This window comes from Sturnus vulgaris, chromosome 2, assembly GCF_052056855.1.
Source record: "Sturnus vulgaris isolate bStuVul1 chromosome 2, bStuVul1.hap1, whole genome shotgun sequence".
Classification (NCBI taxonomy): Eukaryota; Metazoa; Chordata; class Aves; order Passeriformes; family Sturnidae; genus Sturnus; species Sturnus vulgaris.
In genome coordinates, this window is record NC_142244.1 from 114656073 (window position 1) to 114681905 (window position 25833).

The window sequence follows — 25833 nt, forward strand, 5'->3', positions numbered from 1 at the left end:
CTCTAGCAGGTGGCTGGAAGTGTTGCTGAACTTTCTGTACTTTAGATAAGATTTAATAAACAACCAAACCTGAACACAAGAAAATCCATTTTCATCGTGTGTTTTTTATCCTGGCTCTGAGTGAAGACAGAAGAAACTCCAGACAAGTCACTAATTAAATGGTGCAAAACGCCACCACTGTTACAGGAACTCATCAAGAAGAGCAGCCTGGCCATGTTCAGGATGTACAAAGGTATCAAACGCTGTGTTTTCACTTTGTCTTTAATACGTGGCATTTACTTTGCACTCTGATAACTGGGGACAGTTCACACATTTTTTCTTCAAGCTATCCACTAGCTCAAGCACACAGCCCTGTGCTGGTAGCACTGGGTTCAGACTTAACCAGAACATCTCAGAGCCTGAAAAACCCAAATGAGCTCTGGAAGATGTTACTCAAAAGCTAAATGTTTGTGGGCAAACTTAAAAACAAGTTTTGAATTTTGTTTGTATGAATGCCTAACATTTGACACCAGTGCACTTCGTCTGTGCTGAACAGTAACTTCGTTCTGTGGCAAGTCAGAAAAACGCAAAATAAATTGGAGCCTAAAGAGTGATTGTGAGCCCTCAAGCCAAGATTTATGACACAAAATCCGCAGGAACTGTAGGTCATGTTGTATAATTAAAAGAGAATGATGAGAAGATGGCAAATCAGGAAAGAAACTGAGTTCTAGCACAGAGAGAATCTTAAACCAAGCTGTAGATTCTAAAGAATCTGAAAAGTCCTTTAATTTCATTGTTCTCTCAGATCCATGGACTAGATATTAAACTTATGCAAGACACTGGATGTGTCTGTTCACATTGTGCAATTAAACAAAAAAATCCCTGACTAAGTAAAGATTCCACTCCTTTGAAACTCTGAAATAAGAGTTATGTGCACCATGCTCTTTCTCTGTTACCCTGGCTGCTCATCACATTATTTTAGTATCTGAATGCTGCTCTTCCTCAGAATAACTAATTAGATAGGACACTCTGTTAGGCTTGCAAGCTCTGCAGTCCCCTAATTTTGAGTCTGAAAGTTTCATAGACTATACAACCCCTCTCCCCTTGTTTGGAGAACCCACACCTCCAAGGCACAAAAAACTGAGGTGTTTGCAGGTGGACACAGAATTCAAGTTTTCTTGAGAAATGTTCTACCAACAGAAGGGAGGAACAGAGTAAGTGTCACCAATATTGTGACAAACCTCCTTGCTCCTGTTACTACTGGTTACACCTCCCCACTGTGCTGGGAGATGCATAGGTTTGTGCCAGCCCCCTTTAAATCTATGTTTTTTATGATTATGACCAGGGCAGAAGCATCTAAGTAACCTGTGCTTCCTTGCATTCACCTTTTCTGTCTCCCTGTTATTTGGTCCTGCAGCCTTCTACTGAGGTTCACAGGATGATTACCATTACACGTGGGTCCAGGGGTCTTATTCTTATTCTTATTCTTATTCTTATTCTTATTCTTATTCTTATTCTTATTCTTATTCTTATTCTTATTCTTCTACTCTCATTCTCATTCTTATTTATTCTAATTCTTATTCTTTTATTGTTGTTATAGTTATTATTGTTATTATTAATAATAACATTAATATTACCATGCTACATCCATGTTAAGATTCAGTTCTTGGGTGTTTTTCAGTGGAATGTTTTCTGCCTGAGAGAGTTAAAGCTGCTCCTCTTCCCTCCACAGGCACATGGAGCCATATGCCTGCAGCAGGGGATAGAGAATGACAATTAAATAGGTCAATGAACGAAAGTAACCTTCAAACATGAATGCAAATAAATCTCTACTTGCAGCAGAACCTGATGGCTCCAGAAGCAGTATTTACATGTTGAAGCATTTTGGAGATCTGGGGCATAGCTTGTACTTATCCTGCACAGAAAATAGCTACCCTAATTTATCTTCAACCCTTAGGAAATATGAAAGGAGGAAAAAAATGACGCACAGCTTCATCTTTCTTCTGAATCTAGTAGAATTGTATTTTCCAAGCAATATCCATAGCTTAATCTTTGTTTGATAATTGCTTTTTTGCTGCCTTTTTTTTTTTTTTAATTGCCTTTGTTTCTATTACTTCAGCACACAGGAAAGGTCTTCCCTGACAAAAGAAAAGCCAACCCAGTTTGAAGTGAAAGGCTGACACATTCCCTGGAATGACAAACAGGAGTCACGAGCCTGATACACTGTGAGATGAAAGCTGTTTACGTGTGACAATCAGGCAGAAAGCAATTTCTCATAATTGCAGTACCTTCATACATCAAGGTACAAATAGTGTTATTCACAGTCTTGCAAACAAATAAAATCCTTCGCAACAGCCCCTTCTTTATGAAAAAAAAATTAAAAAATCTTCAAGTGGGAGATATTCTGAAATATCCCAGCAGCTGTTCTGAACTGACCTGCCCCATCTGCCTTCCCTGCCAAGCGTGGATCCAGCTGGGTCAGTGCAGACAGAAAGCCTTCCTCCCTCACAGAGCACTGCTCTGGCTCTGCTGTGCTGATCTTGAGTCCCCTTTCACTGTGAATCTCTCCCTTCTCCTCCCAGCCTCCCCACCCTCATGTACCCAGAGCAAGAAGGAGGGAAAGGGGAAAAAGCCAAAGTAAAGCTTTGGCTCTTTTCTCCTATCCACCTGTGTGAGGGTAAGAGGGGAGCCCTGGGGCTTTCTAGAGTTACTGCAGAAGTTATTTAGCATCTCTTTCCTCCACACTGGGCCTCACTGCAATATATGGTCCAAAGAGCTTGGTGCACAAAGGAAAGCCTCCTGTGATCCTCATCACAAACTGGGTTAAACTGGAACATGATGAAATCACTCCTGTAAACTGCAGAGGAAAAAAACCCTTTTCTCAGACTATTAGAAACAGAGTTTTGTCTAAAACAGACTTCTGCCATGGCTCACATACTCACAAGACAATGCTTTGTTCCCAGCCCTTACAGACATGAGGAGAGACATTTCTTGGATCTTGAAAAATGTTTGCAGCCGTAGTCACTGAAATTTAAAAGCTGCCAAAGAGTCTGATATCAAGAAAAAAATCACGGCTCATTAGTCAGCTTTGGAAACTCAAAATGCCACGTTGGACTCCAAACAAATTCCATTTTTTTTCACATCACTCTAGCTCAGCTGCAGCAGTGATGACAGGAACTTTCTGTGAAGAGCAGGCGACCTCGGCCATCCAACCCTCTGAACAACTCCTGCACACCCTGCCCCACGCTCTCAAACCAATCCTGCACTGCAGACTGCGAGATGCACTTCCATCCCCTCACATTCCCACTGCTCCTGCCCCATTCCATCCCACAGGGAGGTGAGGAATGCTTGGAGCCAGGAGGACCCTTCAAAGCACACTCGGGGGAATATCAGAGGTGTTTTAATAAGTCAATTTTAAGCTCATGCACCGAGTCTTTAACCCTACTGTACACACCTAGGAAAACAGACATGGATAGGAAGTTCCTGATGGTTTCAAAGGTGGAAAAGCTGTGTCAGAGGGGGCAGGAAAGTGTTTGGGAGAGCTGCTGCAGGACATCCCTGCTCCCTGCCATATGGGCAGCCAGAGCACGTGTCCTTCTATTTTCAGACAGAGCCACGCTGGTTCTGATCACTTCTCCTCCAAACACTCAAGTCTTTAATGGAACAGGGACACAGGGTAATGTATTTACTTTATTTCAGCACTAATCTAGTAAAAGATACAACCTGTGATCCTAAATGTAAAAACTAAGGAAGGCCTGAAGTGTGTGCAGAAATAAAACCTGGATTGCCTCCACTTCCCACATGTTACTTAGAACAATTGTGGTTTTACCTCTCTCTTCTAGAATATTTACACTAATGAAGTTGCCCAAATTAAAATACTTTTCATTGTCAGTAAACTAAATATAAAATCCTTTCAACACCTCAGAAGTAATGATCATCTTCTGTAGCATGTCAGTGCTGAATATGTCACAAACAAAAGCCACAGCACAGGGCATTGATGGTTGTGGAATGGAAATGAGGTAGAATGAGCACCTTTCAGCACTCTGATTTCTGCTTTTTTTTTGCATTTGGAGAAGCTGGCAGCCTCACAGGGACATACATCCATTGCACTACTGTAAACTTCTGAATTTCCATCTGTTTTTAAAAGCTCCAGCTGACCTACATTTTATGTTATGGATTAGTTGAAGCTTATAGAGTAGTATGAGCAAAGCAGGAGTCTTGCTGCTAACCACATATCCTAAGCAATTAAATGTTTCATCAATAATATCTGCCATGGAAAAATCAAGAGTTTTTAAGAGAAAAACTCTTCACACACAAAGCAGAAAAAAATAATTTGATATACACACTTTAATCGTAGTATAAATACCATCTATTTGGTTAATTTTGATTTTACAGACTAAAAAAATTCAAATGTACACATTAAAATTATTTGAAGTTTTTTTTAAAAAAAGGATGAACTTTGATTCACATTTTCAGGACATACTAAAATAAGGCATCAGAGCATTTAACATTTTGGGAATCCTGTCTTTTAGGAATTATCCACGGAATTATTATTGAAGCAAGGTGGGAAGCAGTAACTCATATCACAAAAGCATGACTTCCACTACAGGTTTTCCACCTTATTCTGAGGCAGAGAGAAAATTCAACCTTGAGTTTTGGAGGTGGATTTTTTTTTGTTTGTTTGTTTGGTTATGTTCTTGGCAAACCAGCAAGAAGTCACTCCAGAGACCAGTGGAACTCACTGAGGTGAGGATGATCCAAGCCTAAGTCCTTGAGTCAGATCAAGAACTTTAACTTGGGTCTAATGGAGTTTCAAGAGCCCTGGTCATCCACTCAGATGGGTTTTCTCTCTTCCCAACTACAAAGTCCTCGACCTAAGAAATCTCATGCATGAAAATGTAGCCAGAAGAAAATACAGTGAACAAACAACAAGTTCCTACTCTGATGCACTGTCATTTTCCAACAAAGAGAGGATATTGAGCATTTCCAGAGGGAATTTCATTATAGGCTCATCAGGAGGCCCTCTGTGTTAACAGCCTTTTTTCCCTTGTATTTTTTACTCTGTGTTGGTTCATTTCCCAGTAACAACTGTAACTTCTTTTGACATTTTCTGTCCTTCTTTACAATTAGGTTATTCAGCTCTTCAGTGAAGAGGCAAAGGGTAAGCTATGGGCTGATTTAAGCTGGCTGATTCAACTGGTCTAATTAGGCAGGAGAAATTTGGTAGTAAAAGCAGCTGCTTCCTCCACAAACTGGAAGTCCATCAAAAGAAATGAGCTGTTTTAATGGCCTGAAGACTCATGTATATCATTAGTAAGAGAGACACACATAAAAAATGCTGGTCTTCTCATATCCTTCTAATTAGATGCCTCTGTAAACCACATTCCAATACATAGCTTTTCTCCCAAAGTCAAGGCAACATGTTTCCATTTTTTCCTGACCACCAACTAAACTGACAAGGACATTTCAAAAAAGTTTTGGTTGGCTGCATTACCAGAAAATTCAACTTGACTTGTCATTTGAGGTTTCTTTATCCCCTTATTATATGACTTTGTGTCACTGGTCTACCTATATTTCACTCTTCTGTAAATTGTTTATCTCTGCTACTTACTAACACATCAGTACATACAGGAAATAAAGAGGACATAAAGAGTCCAGGGTGTTTACACAGTTTCCCCCACAAATACTGTCATTTTAAATGAAATCATGAAGAGACACAGTTACAAGAATATCCATGTCACCTTGAAACACTCTTTGATCCTAAAAATCTAAAAATCACAGGCACTCTCCACACTCAGCTCCTGCCAAACACTAAAATCAGTAGAGTGGCACAGGCTTGTGTCGGTTCAGAAGCTGCCACAGGCTCGGGGATCCAAAGCAGGGATTCATGACAGCCTAGACACAAGGCAATACTGCATCACTCAAAAGAGTGGAAAATGGAAACCTTCCACGTAGTAACACCTATGTATCAGGACCTCAGAATTCCAATGTGGGGTTTATTTTAACCAGCTGCAAATATCTGTGATGTAAGCACTAAATGTGAGCTCTTCTGCAGGGTCTGGCTGGGACAGAGTGAATTTCCTGCAGAGCAGCCCCCATGGAGCAGTCCTGGAGCACTGTTGATACCAAGCTGTGTTCTGGCTATTGCTGGGCAGGACTTGCACAAAGTCGAGGCTTTCTTTTTTTTTTAGAGCAGCCTAGGGCATGCCAGAAGCTGGGAGGAGACACAGGCAGCTTGACTGCCCTGATCTTCATGCATTTATTTTCAGCTTTTGCTCTCCCCTGTTTTGGGGGTGGCTGTGTGGATGCTCAGCCACTGGCCAGGGGCACCCCACCACAGCTATTTGTCCTAAGAAATGTGGAGATTCACTTGTCTGGCATCTTTTGGATGAAATTCATAGTAACTTACAGTCTGCTGACCACCAATGAAACCCTTTGTCAATAAAAGGAGCCTGGGTTGCTGTCTAGTTTGTACACATGCTCTTGCATGTAGGAACACACATGGATTCAAAGGAGTAGCACCTCTGCTATGAGGAAAGGTCTGGAGAACTGGGCTTATTCAGCCTGGAAAGGAGAAATTTTTGGCCACCTCATTGTGGACTTCCAGAGTCTGAAGGGAGCTGACAAAGAGGGAGAGGGTCTATTTAAAAGGGATGGAGTGGCAGGACAAGGGGGAAATTGGCTTCAAATTAAAATAGAGTCGATTTAGATTAGGTATGAGGAAGAAATTATTCCCTGTGTGGGTGGTGAGGCCCTGGCACAGGTTTCCCAGAGAAGCTGTGGCTGCCCCATCCCTGGAAGTGTTCAAGGCCAGGTTGGATGGGGCTCTGAGCAACCTGGCCCGGTGGAAGGTGTCCCTGCTCATGGCAGGGGATTGGACAAAGATGATCTCTCAGTTCCCTTCCAAACCAAACGATTCTATGATTCTAGGAACATGTCCAGCCCTGTTTCTCACTGCTGGGAGACACCTGAGGAAAAATTTGCTCTACTGCCTATTAGGCACCACAGCTCATGCAATTCACGTTTTTAAAAATACCTTAAAAATAAACAATACCTTAAAATAATTTAAAATCTCATTGTCACATGAATTACACACAGTGACAAAGCAATCTTGGTCTGCCAGGCTACAGACAGTTCTCAGGGCAGCATGTTCAGTGCCATATGGGCAATGAACAAGTTCAGAGTTTTGAAGCAATTTTACTCTAAGTGTATGTGACAGAACAAGGCACAGTAATAACAGCTGTAGCCTGTGTGCAAATGGAAAAATAACCACTCCTAATATTGTTGGTTTTCATTTCGGTGCTGGCTAAATGCTTTTGATCATTATGTTCAAGTGATGAATGCACCACCTGTGTCTTTTTTTGTCCTTGTGCCAACAGGTAAGATTACCTTATTCTGACAGGGGCTGCAGCAATCTGGGTAATGGCACAAGTACAGAACATTGCTCTGCTACCAGATCACAACATTTTCAAAATATTGCCATGTTTTTAAATTCCTGTGTGTATGTGTTAAAACTGAGTCACTGCTCCACTTCCAATGAAGACCTGAGTGGAACCCAACACGCTGCTTTTAAGCTCTGCTATCTGCCCTCAATGGATGAGCTTCTACTTCTGTACTTGCAATATTTGTAATAGTTCTTGTCTGTTTACAGCTGATATTACAGCTAGCACAGCAGCCTCCACATGCCCTGGTCCCACGTTCTTAGTCTACTGACATCAAATATTAAGTCAAGATCTTGGAGTAAGGACAGGATCTTACCTACTCAATTCCTGTCTCCCACACTCTCCATTTATTTGCTGATGATAAATTGTCCTTATACAACTGAAGGGTTTCCCACAGCACTGCTCTTATGACCCTCATATGTCAGTAAGGTGAAGGTCACAAAGAGTGGTTTGTTCAAAACATAAAAAAAATTTAAATTTGGCTTTGTTCACAAAAATCCCACCATCTGTTACATTAGAATAATGCTTGGGGAAACTGCACAAGGCATGCTCTTGTGTTTGCTGAGCTTAAACCAGAAAGTACTTTCAGAACTGATGCGGAAGCAAGGGCAGAGAACAGAGCATGAGCCCCAAAGTACATAAACCCCAAGAATGGGACCTGGTCTGGTGGAAATAGCATGGATGGCTCAAAACCAGACCTTGTCCTCATGAACTCCAACAGAGCTGTTGTGTTTCTGTGCCAGCAGACCAGGGACAGCAGAGGCCGGGGTCACCCCCAGAGATCACCCATGAGTTGGTGGAGCAGGGGGGCAGAAGTGTCTGGAGGCAATGCACATGAGGAGAACATGCAACTGCCTTTGGGGAGGTTTGCAGCTGTCACTTTTTCCATCTTGCAAAGCTGCAAAGAAAATGGTGTAGGTGGACGGCTCAGGATTGCTCTTCTCAAAGGCTTCCTCCTGAAATGGGTGCCTACGCTCTAATACTGACTAAGCTGCTGGGCTTTGCTTCTGATCTCATTAGATAATGATACTGCAATACAAAAGGAGAGGTTAATCTTGACTATCTCCCCAATCTCCTTTCCTTGTGTACAGTTGTAAACACCCTGGAAGCAGCTGGAGGCACCTCTTCCTATGTGGTGTTGGCATCAGCACTTGCACAGAATGGTGCTGCTGTGGATGGGAGAGCTGGAGGAGGCACAGGTGGGACCATCTTCTAAAAACCACTGGGCACAAATTCACACAAATCCTGAGGTGTGGGAGTGCCAGTGTGGCCAGCAAAAATGCCAATACAGCTCTTGTCATCCCTATCCCACTCTCCTCACCCCAGTGACCACAGACCACTCCTGCTGGCAGCTCTGAGCTGTGTGAGGGGCACACAGAGTGGATCCTCTCCAGGCTGACCACAAGCAGGCAACATCCTCCCCAGCCCATTCCCTTTCCTACATCAGAGGTGCTCAGGGAAGGCAAAGGCAGCCATGAGGGAATGTGGATACCCACCATGTACAGAGAGCTCTTCCTGGGAAGTGCCCTCCAGCTGCAGATCTGCAGTGCTGTTATTTGCCTTCCTGGTGCAGTTAAGGAATGTTTCCAGTCCCCAGAAAAATCAGTCAGAAGAACATCTCTACCATGTCCCTGTTCTCTGCATCACTCTCTTGGTGGCTCTTGGACATTATTCTACTTAAAACCTCAGTATTTTCCTCCTGCACTCCGAGATACACAACTCCCCCCAGTTTTCACCAGCAAACCACTGTTCAGACAAACAGAAGTAGCAGCCATTTATCTGGCACATAAACATACTCCCCTTTACACCCAGCAGGAAAGCAAGCCCCAAAAATGCTCAGCTAATGAGGAAATCCAGACAATGATGCTGGCAGCCATAAACAGGCAAAATTGCCCAAACAGGTCTGAATTGGACCCACCACTGCTACATGAGAGCTCTAACCAATTCTTACAACTTCTAAAGGAAACAAGAATAAAGCACAAACAATCTGATTATGAGAGAAATGACTGGGAGCAGAAAATTACTCAACTTATGTAATGTAATAAGTCCCTATTGAAAAGCATCTGCGAAATACTGCCATTTCTTCACGCCATTCTTTTCACCACTCTCACTCAGATAAAACAGGTTCCATTTTACATCCATTTTTCCTGCTCTTTTAGCCTGTTATGCTGTTAATCCAGTAGCAACAGACCTGAACCACTTTTAAGCAACTGATACTCTCTTGATTTTCATTTAAAAAAAAAAAATCAGGTTGCTGCTGCTTTCCCATAATTATATCATCTTGTCACTACAAAGGAGGAGGAGGAATATACACCTCGATTAAAATGTTATCTTCAAAGTATTTGTTGCAGTGATATGCAGCCAGTTTTTGTACATAAATAAATATACCTGAGTGTATGTGCATATATACATCTAAATATGAAAACAGAGATAACCTATAAATATCTCTATATAACCTATATATAGATATCTATATGGCCTGTGTACAGATATATGCTCAATCATATTTACAGGTATCTATATAGGTAAATTAAATGAACATATATTGAACATATTTATATCTAGAAAGACAATGCACATACAATATACTTGCAATATATTACTTTTAGTACTCTGAAAGGGGGTCCACTGATGCTTCCAGATGTCTATATGGGATGGTGTCTGCTGACACATCCCATCACCATATAAACATGCCTTGCATGTTGGTGACATTCAACACTGACATTCAAAATTAATTTCATTGCCTTCTGTATTTTTTAGAATGTAGTTTTACCAGTGAAACATACAAATAAGTGAAAAAGTTCCTTCTGGGTATTAGGCCATATCTATCCTTCATCAAACTTTATTAATTACTGTTAATTTGGTCCAAAATGTTCCATCATAAGACAACAGCCCTGGCAGAATGCTGATTCCTGTTCTCTGGCTAAACTCTGTCCAGTGTGTCATTGCAGTGATTCCAACATTCCTTTGGGCCTGTGCTTTTAGAGCAGCACACTATGAACATCCGAGAAGAATTGTAGGTTGGCTTTGAAGTTATTTTTATTTACTGTAAAACGTGTGCCACCTTTTGTCCCAATTCACTTTGCTGGAGGAACTTATTTTTACTGCCTGTCAATAAGAATCAGAAGATGAGTGCAGAAATGTCACAGCCATGCCCTATATGGGAAGGCCTGCTTTATTTTTATTTGTTTGGTTGACTTTATAATGTGAATAGAACGTATGGGATTCAGGAAACTGATGCCCATACTTCTGCTTGGAGACTAAAGAGTAAATCTGTTAAGTATTATCGTGTATATTCAGTTTTTTCTTTTGGTGTCCCCAGATGTCAGACCACTGCACAAGACACAATCATTCTCCATGAACACCAAGTGACCCCAGGGTTCAGGGACTGGTGAATACTTCAGGTTATGTATTTCTCCTTCAGGTTTACATCATCATTCTCCTAGGCAAGAAATCAAATAGTCAACCTCCTTCAGGGATGTCTGTCAAGCTCCTGTGACTGTTTGTGACACAGCAGCTCACACATATTGTCATAACTCAGCCTGTAAGACAGCAGAACCTGATTTATTATAATCACAAATGCAGCAGCTCCATTCCTTATTTGCAGTCACTCACAACTTTCCTGGAACTTTCACGTGAGAGGGTAAAAATGTGCCCAATGTGAGTTCCACTTCAGTGATGATTTACACCACAGGGAAACTTTCCATGGGCTTAAACAAACGACTGGCCAGCCATATTATTTATTTCTAAATTCAAAGCTTGGAAAAATCCAATCAGGAGAGGAGGTCTAAAAATGGTCTTTGCTCAGTTCTGTGATAAAAGGCCAGAGTGAGCACAGAGATTGAGCTGAGGCTCAGAGGACACAGCCCTCTGAACTGGCCACTCTGAAGATACTAAAATGAAAAGGACAGGACTACTATTCCTGGAGGAAAACCCACCAAGATGTGTCCACAGGGAAATTCTCTCCCTGGAATGCTGTATTTTACCATGCCATGCAGGGGGGGAGAAATTAGGGATGGTGTAAAACCAGCCATGGGGTGGCTATGGGAATTACAGAGTGAGAAATTCCATCACAGGACACCTAGGGGACTTGCCAGAGGCAGGGAAAGGGATGGATCAAGGACTGAGGAGGAACAGGCCTCAGAAAATAGATGGAAATGGGGATTAAAGGGGCCAGAAGTACGAAAGGAGGCAGCTACACCTGTGTGACAGAGCTCCTCATCACTGCAGTCCAAGCTGCACTCCTGCCAAACTCTGTCCCAGCTTTCTCCCATGGGAATGCCCTCAGCACTGTGAGCTCATGTGCAGGAGACACCACCACGGCCTCAGTGGGCAGTAGCAGAAATTTTTGCACACCAGCTGCTGGAGCAAGAGGCTGCAAATCTGAGGGGTTACTGTAGGTCCAGGTGCCAACAACTGAGGGAGACCAGAGTATGACTGGATGGGGAACGTGCCCAAAACCCACTGGTGGAGAGACCTTTTGTGTGTGTTTGTGTGTGCAACCCACAGTCAGCCAGAGAGGAGGAATGTCAGTGAGACACTGGGTCTGCTCGGGTTTGCCCAAATGTCACCTGTGCTTAGGTGGGAGGAAAAGCCCTCTGTCCTCCTGCTGGCACTGCAGCTGGCTGGGTGCCCTGCCTCACCACCAACTGGACTTGGAGTTACAGAACCAAGGCTGCCACACCCCAGGGCAGGAGGAATCCCCTCACGTCTCAAAGCCCCACCAGCTCCAGCTACTCCTAACAGTCTAATTTTTACTGTTATGATCACTGCACACTCCTGGTGAAGAACTCAGCACTTCTGACTGACCCAGCTCACTTTCCAAAAGGTCTCCCATCGATCATTTCTGTATTTATGTACTGTCAGTTTGTTCCTCTGGGGCAAATTCTTCTTCAAGTAATTCTGCAAGACCCAGGGTCAAGATGAAAGCCCAGGGGAGTAACTTTCCACTGGCAGCTGTGCACAGATGTGCCCCTCTGCACTGCCCTTGGCTTTCTGAATCACAATTCTCTGGTGGCAGCATAAGACCCTCACCTCTCCAAGTGGAGAAGGAAATGGAACTCCATCCCAGACAGCCACCCACAGGCTTCAGCTTTATGAGCCTCAAATAGCATTTTAGACAGCCAGGCCTTCATATTCATATGCAATAAGCTGGCTGCAGTTTTTGGCTTTTTGACCCAGAAAAAGAAAATGCTCTTCCTCTAATAGCAAATATTTAGCTTCAATCTCCTTTCTTTTAATTGGGTACTCATTTACCCATTCTAGCCCTGCCATGCTGGTGTTATTAGAGTGCTTAATTTTCAAAGCACTTGAGGTAATAACTGCATCATGACTAAATAAAAAATTATACTGGCCAGGCTTTGCTGGTGCAGCCCCATCCACTTGACTGCTTCAAAAGCACAAAACTGATGCAACAGGGCAGAATTTAACTTCATTGCTTAACAAGAGTATTAGAAGCTTCAGTTTGTGGTGGTTTTTTTTCTTTAAATTTCATATTAACCAGGTGCATCACTTCATTTGAAACTTCTTTTTTCTGTCTGGCATAAAAGCCTATCCTCTAAAGCTCAGCAAGAGACAGAGCAGAGGTCCATTCTCATTTACCCAGGAACCTGACCACTGCATAGTCTATCTTCTCCTCTCTTTTGTAGCGATGCACAGCAATTATAAACAACATTTGTCATTATTCTAAACATGCGAAGCCAGAAGAAATATGATTCTTACACAAAAGATGCAAGCTGTACATACTAGATGGGAGGCAGATGGTAAATTAGCTTGTAAAGCCAAGGTCGCTGCCATTTATTTTTATTTGGAACAGATAAATAACAAAAAAAAACCCGAGCAAGCAAGCGGTTATCTCTTCAGCTATTATGTAATTCCACATAGTTCTGCCTGGTAAGAATCTGGATGCCTTTATCCCTGTACCTTCTGAAGAAAATTAAGTCTGCAGAGTGCATCTGTTTCCCCCACAAATCATCAAAGTCTAAATGAGCAGTAAATGGGGACAGAAGCCCAGCAGTGACAAGAAGGTCCAACAAGGACCCTCAGCGTGACTGGAGCCACATTACAGCACACATCTCCAGCCACGCCATTTCCTAGACAGAATTGTTTTGTCCTCGTTCCAGAGACACTTACACAGGAGTAGTCCTGCTATATTTTATGCCATTACTCACATTCAGATCAAATATTCCCCCCCAAAATCTTCTTTTCTAAGCGACAAAGTGTGCAAAGGCCAAATTAAAATCAAACATCTGCACTAAAGCACAGAATTCACAAGGGAGCCACTTCCACAATAATCGTTAATGGGAGCCACTTTCACAATAATCATTTCAGCAGGCCTCCTTATAGTAACTTTCAGGAAATTACTGAGTTTCAAAGAGTTACTGAAAACAACCAAATCTGTTTGGCTTTCTCTGTGCTGTTACCCTCTCCATCATACTTGGGGGATGAACAACTTAAAGAATTGGTTGAAAAGGGCAGTAATTCTTTCATACATAATGTATTATGTATTCCGTGTGAAGTTGGTGGAAAAGTGACTACATTTGGGCAATTTGGGGACCTTTAATTTTTCCATTTCCTAATAGACTTTGATATCAAGAAGAAGGTGTATTTTAAAGCTTAGTCCTGGGTTTGATAATGAACACTGCCACTCCTAGGGACTACAGCTCTGCTTGTAAATTTTTTTCACAGTATAAAACTAAATTTTCCATATGGTACAGTCTATGTAAAGGCTGGTGGATTTGTTGTCCTCTGTACCAGTGATTTAACCAAAAATTGCTGGCTGCTGGGTTCAAAGCTGGCACAGTGGGCAGGCTATCTGAACCACTAACACCTCAACTTCTTACTGTCCCAAGGCTTCTGATAAGAGATAAAAGGCCTTGTGCAGAAGTTTCTGATACAAGATTTGGCAATATTAATTTCATACTATTTCCTTCGGTAGGAATATTTTAACAAAAAAAGAGGAGCATTTTTTCATCTTACACAGATGTCATGTTTCAACAGGGTCTTTTATTGAATTTATTAAATAAAATAATCCCACAAGAAAGTACATGGCTGGGCATGATGACTCAAACTCCCAATTTATTTTTGACAAAAAGTCGGTCTTAAGTAAGACACGTGTCCTTCTGCACCTCACCAGATGCAAGTCACAGAGGTTTTGGGGTTAAAGCATCACTAGTTGATTTAGGTTTTGCCTCAAGTACTTTCATTTTGAGAATGAACACCCACCTTTCAGCTTGAAACACTTTAATTATAAATCCAAATCAGTTCATTCCCACGTGCTAAGCTACCATGTAAATTTTGCTGGGGTTCTCCTTGCATGTTGCTTCTTGTAAATCTTGACTTGTTTTAATAGTAAGATGAAACACTGTTTGCTAATAGAAGACAAAGCTATCCATCCAAAGTTTAAAGTGTTCAGGTGTGAATTCTAAAGCAGCTGAGTGAGGGCCTGCCACATTCTGAGTAGTGCCATCATGTTCTGACTGTCTCCACAGTTTACCTACGAGAACAATGCTACAGGGAAATGTGAACAAATAATTTCTCTGAGGACACAGAGCTGAACTCTGAGATATTAAATCCCCATTGAACAAAAATCTGCTCTAGAGGGCTGGTAAGTTCAGACCCCAACGACTTCCAGAAGGCACTTTCCAAAACGGCACAGAAGTGCACAACAAAAAAATGAACTTTAACAGCATTTTTACTTGAGTTAGCGTCTACTTTTTTCTGTTCTTGTGATTTCTCTTTCCTTTTATTGAGGTTGTGGAAACCCTGACCAACCATGTGATGTCTGAAGTCTCCAATTGCAAAATGCCTCTTGCTTCATCTTTTCCCAGCCTTCAGATGGATCTCCAGACTATGGAAACCAAAGTCTGCTTTGAAATGTGACAAAAGTACACCCAGATTTTGGTGCATGTTGTCTCTACCTCCTCAACACCTCGAGCAGGGCATGACCTCCTATGGACAGAGGACAAATAATTTCATCAAATCCCACCCAGCATATAGAAAGTTGTAGTGGAAGTGTGTCAGGGTGAATTACAGCCAGCCCCCAACATTTTCTGAGATGGAAACAGCCAAGACCAGAGCTCAGACTCCCAACAACTCACTGTGACCACTTCCTGGTATATAAATTCCAAAATGCTTTAATTGGTATCTCTCTAAAACCTCCTTCCTCAGCCACAAGTGTTCACAGCAGCAGTTCATAAAGTTTACTGTATCAAAACATTAGCTAGAATAAAAACCAGTGAGGTCATTGTAATGTTTAGGTTTAATAAACAATACAGCAAAGAGAGAGAAGATGTTCTGCTTTAAGACTCAGCGACCAAAACTCACTGAGTCAAACTCAAGGCACATTTCTAAAAAAGCTGAAGGTCCAAAAAAACTCCAAACAAACAAAAAAAAACCCAAAACCCAAACAAAAAACAAACCCACAATAACAATGGATTCTGCTTGAAGAAAAACAAGTAATGCTGAAGTAAGGTCATACTCAGCTGGGAAACAGTAGAAGGATCAGACAAAGGGGCTGACCAAGACTTGTTCCCAATAACCTCTGTTTTACAGAACACATGCAAGAGGACACTGGGAAGAGTTATTTATCACTTAATAAAACTGTGAGCTATTCCAGTAACAGCGACTACTCAGTATATTTTTACCATCTTGACACAGCTTAAGTGTTAAAAGAAAAACTGCACGGATTTTATCAAGGTTAAAACATGTGCTTAGAAACCCTCTGCTAAAAAATCATGCCTCATTTTAATTAATTTTGCCAACACTTAAAGCCACTGAAAAGGAATCTACACAATATTTGCCTGAAAAGAGCCTTTTACCAGTATCTCAGTTGGTTTCAACCGGCCTAACTTGTTTATTCTTCCTAACATATGGATCTTAATTTGCCCACATCCTCCTCTCCGCGATGAAAACACGGTTTCAGACAAAGCAGGCAAAAAATGGTCGAGAACAATACAACCCATCTGCCAGAGAGAGGCGGGGGGGGGGGGGGGGGGGGGGGAAATTAAAAAGGAAGAAAAACCTCTCTCGGAAAGTGGGTTTTTCGCTCGTTCCCGTTGTGCATCTTTCCCTCCCTCCTTCCCATCTTAGCAACAGAGCCTGGAGCAGCCAACCAGGCGGGAGCGCATCCCGGGGTTACTGCAGTGCATCGCCCGGCAGTAACCGCGCCGGGCGGGATGCGGCACCTGCGCCGCACTGCACCTGCCCGAGCACACCGCTCCCTCCGGCTCCCCCAGCCCGGATTAGCGCCTCATTCAGGACAAATCCTCCCCTCCCGGCCCCCCCGCCTCGCCTCCGCTCCGTTTGGGTATCTCCGGAGGGGATGGGATGGGAAGGGGGGGATGTGTGAGGTCTTTTAAATGAAGTCGCAAGAGAGGATGCTGCAAAAAAAAAAAAAAAAAAAAAAAAAAGGCTCAACTAAATAAAGAAAGGGGTCTGTCCGAGTGTGTGTACCAGAACTAATTCCTAAAACAGCACCGGAGCAAATCAGCAAAGCCCAGCCTGTTTAAATCTCCGCTGATGGTTTGACAGCGGCTGAAGTTTCCATCTTATGCAGAGAACGGTATTAACATAATACACAGCCCTCGGAGCTGGAAGGGATCGCGCTGTTCTGATGACACTGCCTCGGGCTGTGACGGCCACTTTTCGCCTTCTATGAATACCAAACGAGCTGCCAAAGCCCCCTGTTCCCCTATCGGACACCTCGGAGCCATCCAAAACGAGCCCGGTCCTTCATCCCCCTCCTGCTTTCAAAGCTGCCGAGCAGCCACCTTGACAGCAAAGACAGCAGCACCTCTCCCTCTGCTTCCCCGGGGTTCGGAACATCAGAACCAACCCAAACCAGCAAGAAACGCAGCGTTTTCTGCTGAGCAGGAATTTCTGTGCTGCTCCAAAGGCTCTCCACGAAAATCCCCGGCTGCATTCTGCCCGGCCGGAGCTCGTTCCCTCCGAGGTTACTCGAGACCAAACCCTAACAGAACTTGCACTCGAACGCAGCACAAATGACTCATTACAGACCTAAAAATAACCACGGAGAAATTTCCAACTAAAACGTTGCCTAATTAACCATGAATACTGAGAAGTGTGAGAGGAAAAAAAAAAAAAAAAAAAAAAGCAATCCCCGAGTTGTTGTGGTGTTTTGCAAGCAAATTATTACTACTTTCTTCCTGGATACACTCAATTATATAGGCAGAATGTTTCCATTTCCATCCTATATTATCAAGCCCACCTAGAAACAATAGAACAAATGTCCTTTCATGGCTATACAGAATGTATGTATCTTTTTAAAGCAAAGCTGAATGACTTTGACCTAGACAGAAAGCTCCAAAGTACTTTTCATGCCCCCCTTTGTATAGAGGACTATACATAATTCATCCCCAAACCACAATTCAGATTATTTCATGGTGCTCTTAACAAAAATGACAGAGACCTGAGGCACTGACTTTTCTACCAAATCCTCTTGCAAACAATTTTCAGGCAGTCCTGGTACAAAAACCTACGCATCTATGATTTTTCTATGAACTGGTAAAACCAATCTCTGTGTTCAAGCTGCAGTTTAAACATGCAGCTCAAAAGCCAAGATCCACTTTAATCTCTTTCTCAACCCTTAGATAAATGACTTTGTGACAAGACAGTGAAACTTTAGCCATGTTTTGTTCCAAAGCTCTGCAGATCTTGCTTTTCACATTTAAGGATCCACACTGGACCTAACACAAGACTCTTTCTTCTCCCCTCCAAGCCAGCTGGGTCCCTCATCCTTAAAAAAAAAAAAAAAGAGAAGTATCCTGAGACTAAGCAGCCCTATTAATGCTATAAATGTGCTGAAGTTCCCTTTTTCTGGCTTTGCCAGTCCGTCTTAGCCTCACAACAACTTCCTCCAGGAGTCCTGGGGCTTTCTGAAATCGTGAAACTCGCTCACCCACAGGAAATCCCCAGGATATGCTTGAACATAGCCTGGACTCAAAGACTGAGACACATTTTCAGTTCTTGAAGATCTTTAACCTCACAAGTCACTCAAAATTCTCTTTCCTTCAAAACTGAAGGAATAGTTGTTTCTACCTGTTAACCAACTCCCTAAAAGCTTTACAGGGAAAATGCCAAAGCCAACTGAGACCTTCTGCAACTTCTTTAACCTCTTCCAAATTCCCATATTGGCAACAGCTCCTACTTTATGGAATGGGTCAGATAGAGCTGCTTTGATCAAGGACTGACCTGCCATACTCCTTCCCTGTTAATCCCACTGACCTCAGGGGAAATTACACCAGGAATTAATCAGCTCCAGAGTCACAACAATCTCTGCTATGAGTTTGATAAAACCTCATAAAGAGAGCATCATTTATTACATAAACCTTAAAATCAAAATGCTCCTCCTTATATTTAAAGATAAAATGATATTTAAGAGTTTAATTAAGCAGTTTAAAGCTGAGACAAAAATCAATGAAAAATTCTAATTTGAAATCTACTGTGGCTTATTTAGCTTCTTTGTTGTTGACAAGCAATGCAAATTCATCTTTCTTTGGGCTTTTAATGAAAAGTAAAAGACATGACATACCATGAGTTGCATTGTCTGAACAATCAAGCTTAGTACAGAACACAATGGCAGCACTACTAATTATTCCTCCTTCTGCTAATTTAGAGCCTAACCTTAACATTACTTTGCAATGGCATTTTTACTGAAGGGAATTGCTCTTCAGTTGAATTCCTGTCCAACATGCTGGCACAAATTGTCTTTGTAAGGAAACTGTACTTCTGCCTTTGTGATCCAACGCTCTTGAAAGGTTTTAACTAATTCATTACAGTTATAGAGAGTGATGTAGAAATAGTAGATTTTCTTTTTCAAGCACCATTTCAGAATAGAAACACCATTAATTTAAAAGGCACATTTTTGAAACAGCATCCCTTATCTCCTCTTACCACAACCAGCACCCAAGAACAATGTGAACTGAGAGATATCTCCTTTCTTTTTTTTCCCAGTATGTTTTCTGCTACTCTTCTCATGAAAAGTGAATTAAAATATTTCACATTACAGCAATGAGAGAGACTTTTAGCACAGGGAATCCACAAGGAGTGCTGAACTGCAGCAACCACCAGTGTTTGGAGGCACAATATTCCCCTTCTCTTGGGCACTGCAAAGTCCCAGTTTCCCACTGGAACAGAAACCAGTATAAGGTATTCAGAATAGTTTTATATGTAATGCACTCAGCTACAAATCCGTGTGGTTTCAACAGACATATCCCAAATTACACACAATAAAACTTCTACTTGCAGAACCACTAAAACAAATCAAAGAATCTGAACTGTTTGGTTCCTACCTCCTATTTAGGCAATTTGGGTTTCTATTTCCCTAATGGAAAATCTTTTCTGTTAAAACCAATATATTGAGCCAGTCCCTGGAGGAGGGAACGTGGCTGGGAGGAAAGTTTGGTTCCAGAAGGTTTCTATAATCTGACCAGCAGTTCACTGAAACAATGAAGAGACCTCTGGAGGTCACCTGGCCCAGCCTTCTGCTCAAAGCAACACAATGCCCAGCTCAGCCATGTGTGCAACACTCCCCTGTGATGGAGAAAGCCCCACTGTGCCTGGGTGACACGTCCCAGTGCACCTGGGGAACAGGTATTTATTATTTCCTAACCCACCCAAACTGCAATGTGTGCCTATGGGCTCTTGTTATTTATCATCTGCCACTATTGGCAGGAGCAGCCCAGACTCCTCAGCTGCTCTTTGTAGGTCCCCTGGACCATTTTTCACCCTTTTGTCAGACCCTTCCCAGCTTCCCAGTGTCTCTGTTGAGATATGAAGCACCCAAAACAATATTGCAGCTGTGCTCTCACTGGGGAGAGAAGGATTAGGACTTGCCTGCAGCTGGGAATGGCCTCAGTCACACGATGTGATTCACCTTCCTGGCTGTGAGAGCACTCTTTGGCTCACAGGCACTTGGCACCGAGTGCAGCCCTCCCCAGCCTGTTTCAGGTCCTTGGCAAGCAGAGAGAGCCAAGCCCAGCTGGCAGACAGCAGCTCAGCCACTCTGAGCCTGTCCTTGGTGGTCCCAGGAACAACACAAGGTGTGAGACCAGGTGAGGAGGATCTGAACCCCTCCCCACAGACAGCCAGGAAAGTTCAGTCTCCTCTTTCAAATCCAAATGCAGTGACACAGTCACAGCCATACCCCAGAGATAAATACCTCCACAGGTCATTTTCAGCTGCAGGACGTTTTGCCAGGACATTGTTTTGTTCAAGCCAAGTCACCCAGGCATGTCAAAAAATCTGAGCCGAGGTTTTGGGTACAGGACCCTTCAATCACTTCTGGCCAGTGAGAAAGAGATTCAGTTAGAAATCTTAAGCTTTTAAATCTTAAATGAGACATTTTGGCATAGCTCCATTTTTTGGAGGACAAAAAACCTTCAATGTTTTGTGCTCTTTCTGATAAGATAAAGAATAATTTTGAATGTACCAAAGTTGCTGCCAAACCAAGTTGTTCTCCTATGGACAATGTAGCTCCATGCAATTTTAGCAAATAATTAAAGAAGGCCAGTGGGTCTATATACAGTTTTGATGTTGAAAAACCCATTAAAGCATGAAATCTGCAGATCTTTCAACAAATGAATAATTGTATGCACAGCCTGTCCACATACAGTAGCACTTTCATGGCAACAGCTCCAGTGCTTTTCATACCACACATTTTTAGACTATTGAAGCCTTGGTGTTGTGATAATGACACAATTTACAGACAGCAGCCAAGTACTTTGTGAAACAATTTCAAGTGGAACTTTTAAGCCAGTGGATTTATAGTTTCAGGGCCAGTGTAGGTATCAAGTATGGCTCAGGTGAGGGCTGCACTGGCAGGGCCTTATCTCTTAAAACAACTAAAGCACACAACCACAGCAATTTGCATTATTGGGAGAGAATTCCTCAAGGAAGGGCAATTATGTCATTTAGCACACAAAATTCTCCTGAAGATTTCAATATTTTCTCTTGGGCATACTTCTTTTTGCTGGCACGAATTTACTGCACGACCTAGTTTTCCTTTCAGAGAGGACTAGTCACACACAACCAAAAAGAAAAAAAAACAGAAAACTCTCTAGGAAACACACAATTACACAAAGCAAATGCAGGCATGAAAGGAATTGATGCCAAGCAGAGGAGAAAGGACAGAATCACCTTTTAGAACTGGAATCAACCAAGAACCTATAAAGAAGAGAACTGGATAATCCCTTCTTCCTCCCAACACTTGTCTTCCTTGAGAAGTGCCCAATATCTATCATTTTGGTACACCCTGTGTTGCAGGTTGTGAACTCTCTGCAGTGTGTATCAGCAAAGGAGCTCCCCAGAGACCATCCTGGTCCTTGGCTGAACCTCAGGATTCAGTCCCAGCAAGAGCCACTGATTTCATCAATGAAATTATAAGCCTAGAGAGACCCATCTAAGCTGTAGAGACCTAGAGCTAACAGCATTTATTTCCAAACACAGCCTTTAAAGAAAACAGTTTTTATCCTGGTGTCTAATTCCTTCTGAAATTCTGAGCTACTCGCTGTTCTGAAAGAGTAGAGAAAAAACAACCATTTCATAAAACAGCCAATTGCAGGAGTAAAAAACAAAGCCTCCTCACTTCCCCCACCCCCATCTTTAAACTCCTGCGTGCTCTACCCACCCTCAACAATAAATTGTAGACAGGCAAGATCACAGGACAGATATTTGGCAGCACAACAATACTATATTTACTTCAGATACTTAAGAATTGGGAGGCAGAAATAAGCAGTTGTATGAACTGCTGCATCTACAGCCTCTTGTGGGTGAAACCTTGTTTTCCTCACCTTTCTTTCTCCACCATGGCCCCTCCTGGATAGAGTAGGACAGTTCTTTAAACTCAATGTTCACAGCTGGCCTGCGGGGCAGGTAGGAGAACCTGTGAGCTTCTGTCAGAGCATTGTCCACTTTTTTTAAGTGTCCATTCATGAGTCGGATGTCCTGGATGTCTGTGCCATTGGAGACCACCTCATCCACCGAGACACACACAGACTTTGGCTCGGCCATGGTGCAACCAGAGCTGCTGCCACCCTGCAGGGAAAGTGGAGGAAGTTCACAGACTTTTGTTTAGGAGCACGTTTCAAAACCTTCTGTGCATCAGAGGAATTATTCTTTAAATAGCACAAAATATCCGGCACTGTAATGCGCTGCAAGGTGAAAGAGGAGTAAAATAAAGCAATCTTTTGTTTGTTCTCTTGCCTGAGCCTTGACAGAAGAGGTAAAAGAGCCCTTGCAGCACACACAGTTCCTTCAGCACTAGTTTTTCTTTCAGATCTTCCACCAGATTAATACATTTATAAGTTCAGTCCCCATTGTATTTGGTTTCTCATGCACTCAAGGAATTTGGTTCTAGTTACTGATTCCAGGGCTTGGGACAGAGCTGCAGGGGGAAGGGAGCTGGCTGAACAATTATCTGTGCAGACATTTCAAAAGCAACCACTCCAATTGTCTAAGAGCTCTTGTTCCTCTGGATCAGCCTATGCTTCTGTAAAGTTGAAATTATATTTCTGAGCATTTTCAAATGTGCTATTTCATGCCTTATTTTCTCATGCACTGATAGTTCTGGAGACTTTGCAACCTGAGATGACAGTACAAGTTCTTTTCTAGAAGTCTTTTAGGAAAGCACAATGCTTTGCACCCAAAATCCTTGAGTGCTTTCCATGCTTGATAGTGATAACTAATGGAAATTTTATCAGCTACATAAACACACAAACCCTGCTCCAGTTCTTGCACCACTGACACTGTGAGGTCAATGTCCTGTGCTCACAGCCATCCCTCTTGCTACTTTGCCTATCACAGCACTCAGTGTAATTCCACTTGGCACTTTTTGGACTAAATCTCCTTCCCCTCCTCTCCTGACCATGACAATGGCCTTCCACCCACCTTTCTCTTCTTTTTCATTTTTTAAATTATGTATGCAAAATCTGAATTTTTTCCATTCCTTTTACCAGCACAGGCATCACGCACCAATATGAGCAGGATGTGTGTAAGCTCAAAAGAAAAACAGTCATGAATTTTCTTCAGCTAAACAGAATTTTGAACACTTCAGAGGCTGCTAGCTGTCATCTGTTGTTTGGTGGATGTCATAAGCAGAGCCAAACATCTGCACAGTTGTTTATTAGGAAATTTAGTGTTTTTAATGCAGATTTGAATTGGAAAGGACTTCTGCAGATGGCTTATGTGCCAGGCTTTCCATGCTGACACATCTGCCCAACAATCTACAAAGTTATCTCTTGGAAAGCAGATGTTCTGCACTACTTTTCAATGCATGAACACAGAGATGCAGGTCCTGCCACTGTTTCCCTCTATTTGTCTAATTCAACTAAGAAGTGGCATTGCCTCCTCGCCCCTGTGCCAATTCCATTTCCTTCTCATGGTTGCTGGTCTTCCCATCTTTGCTGTAAAAGCAGCCCAGCTCAGATCAGTTATTTGTCACAAATGTTGAAAAAAACATTAAAAGAACCTCCAGTCCTACATAAACACTGAGGAAAAAAAAGGTACTCCTGCATAACCACTCCATAGCTGGCATTTTCACATTCTTCATGCACAAGCCCCAAGTTCTAGATGAAAAAAATCAGCTCTGCTCACCACATTTTCTCAAGAAAGAGATTTTAATCGTGCTCTCAACTTACTTAGAGGTCAGGTATCCAGTAACACTTACTGTCAAATTCTTAAATAGTTGACTGCCATGGTATGTAATTTGAACATAACAAGAGTAATGTGAAACATCTTAGAGTTCAACAATTAAATCAGGGGAACTTCCCTAAAAGCTAAGAGAAGGCGAGTTAACAATGTCCTTCCTTGAATGTTTTCAAGGCTGGCTTTGGCACTCGTGATCTGTTTTGTTCTGAGGAACCACTGAGCACCTTCACACAATCAGAGGGAATATCCAAAAACAAACTCTCAATGAGCAGGTCACCTTGATTATTCAAGTGACAGAGCTTCTCCAGTTCAGATCGATTCAAAAAGAAATATCCTTTGGACAAGACCTCTGACTACTCACTCATCTGAGAGTATGAAGCCAAAGACTTTTGTTGCTGGACATTAAACAGTTTCAGTCACTCTGTGGAGCGAACTGCCTGTTCACACACCTGCCTCCTCCAGGGACCACCTGCGATGGGTGAGCATCCCCCCGAGCCACTGGGATGGTGCAAACGCCTCCCGGTCTTGGCATCACCTTCGCTTGGAAAAAGCTGGGCGATCCCGTGGCTACGAGACTGAGCCGAGCCGCGTGTAAGGCACAGACACACCTGAAGCCCCTCTGTACCTCCAACACCTGCAGCGCTCTCTGCTCTCCGCTGTCACCCACCAGCGATGCCCCAGCCCCGCACCCAGCCCTGCGATCCGGGCACGGCGAGCGCCGCTCCGCAGGACCGCGCTCACCTCTCCGCTGTTTTTGGACAGTTTGGGCTCTTTCCCATGCAGTTTGCTGGAGCCGGAGAGGAGCCGGGCCGCTCCCGGCGCCCGGCGGGGAGGCAGCGCTCGCCCGGTCGGAGCGGCAGGAGGGTCCCGGGGGCTCTGCCCGCTCCGTCCCCCGCCGGCCCCGGGTGTTATGCAAAGGTTACGGTCCCTCCGCAAATCCTCTGGGAAGCCGGCGGGGCGCAGCGGCGCAGGGAGCATGCTCGGCGATAATCCCCCCGCCTTGGCTACAGGCAGAGGTAACCAGCGGTCAAGTCCCGCCGTGCGCCGCCGGCCGCTCGCACACTTCGCATCCTTCATCCCGCATCCTGCATCCCGCAGCTCGCATCCCTCAGCCCCCATCCTGCACCCTCCGACCCTGCTTTTCCCTCGGGAAGCGTTTCTGGAGCTCCCCGCGCAGCCCTGGATCCATCCCCATCGCCCAGCCCCGCACCTCGCCCCCCGCCCGGCGCTCGCCGGAGGGAAGGCAGGGCACGCCTTACCAAAGAGCTGCCCATGGAGAAAGCCGCCATCAGACATGCCATGGGCACCGCTGCCCGCCCGGCTGCTGGCGGAGGAGCCTCCAGTGCCGCCTCTCCGCCCCGACCGGCTGCGGGAGGCGGGCGGGCAGGGATGGAGCTGGGGCCGCCCCCGTCCCGGCCCGCCCCCGCCGGGGATGGGGATGGGGATGGGGAGAGCTCCGGATTCGGAGCACCTCTCGGCGCTGGGGAAGGTGGGCAGTGCGTTCCCAGCCCGCTGCTGGCCATGGCTGTGGCTCTGCCCAAACATGTGGCAGACGCTTGTCCCGGGCACTGGGGCACCCAAGGTCGCTCGCCGGGACAAAATGAGGAGGGCAGCTAGCATTGTCCCCAGACTCTGGGCAGGGACAGGCTTCCTGATGGGCTCCTGGAGGCATTCCCTGACAAAATAAGGAGGGCAGCCAGCATTGTCCCCACGCTCCGGGCAGGGACAAGGTTCCTGATGTGCTCCC

At 43.8% G+C, this 25833-nt stretch overlaps 1 protein-coding gene across 2 annotated transcripts in view; it reads right to left on the reverse strand.

The window, feature by feature from the left end:
- Window positions 1-25471, reverse strand: part of ABCG1 (ATP binding cassette subfamily G member 1) — a 50480-nt gene extending 25009 nt beyond the window's left edge. The window contains exons 1-2 of one of the 2 annotated variants that reach the window (XM_088160457.1): window positions 25346-25471; window positions 22232-22475 (exon numbers count right to left, since the gene is read on the reverse strand). In XM_088160457.1, the coding sequence (XP_088016583.1) occupies window positions 22232-22475; window positions 25346-25387 (286 nt within the window). In that variant the 5' untranslated portion in view covers window positions 25388-25471. Of the gene's footprint in view, window positions 1-22231; window positions 22476-24827; window positions 24923-25345 lie in introns of those variants that run through there. The other variant, XM_088160458.1, reaches the window with a different exon arrangement.
- Window positions 25472-25833: the final 362 nt, after the last annotated feature.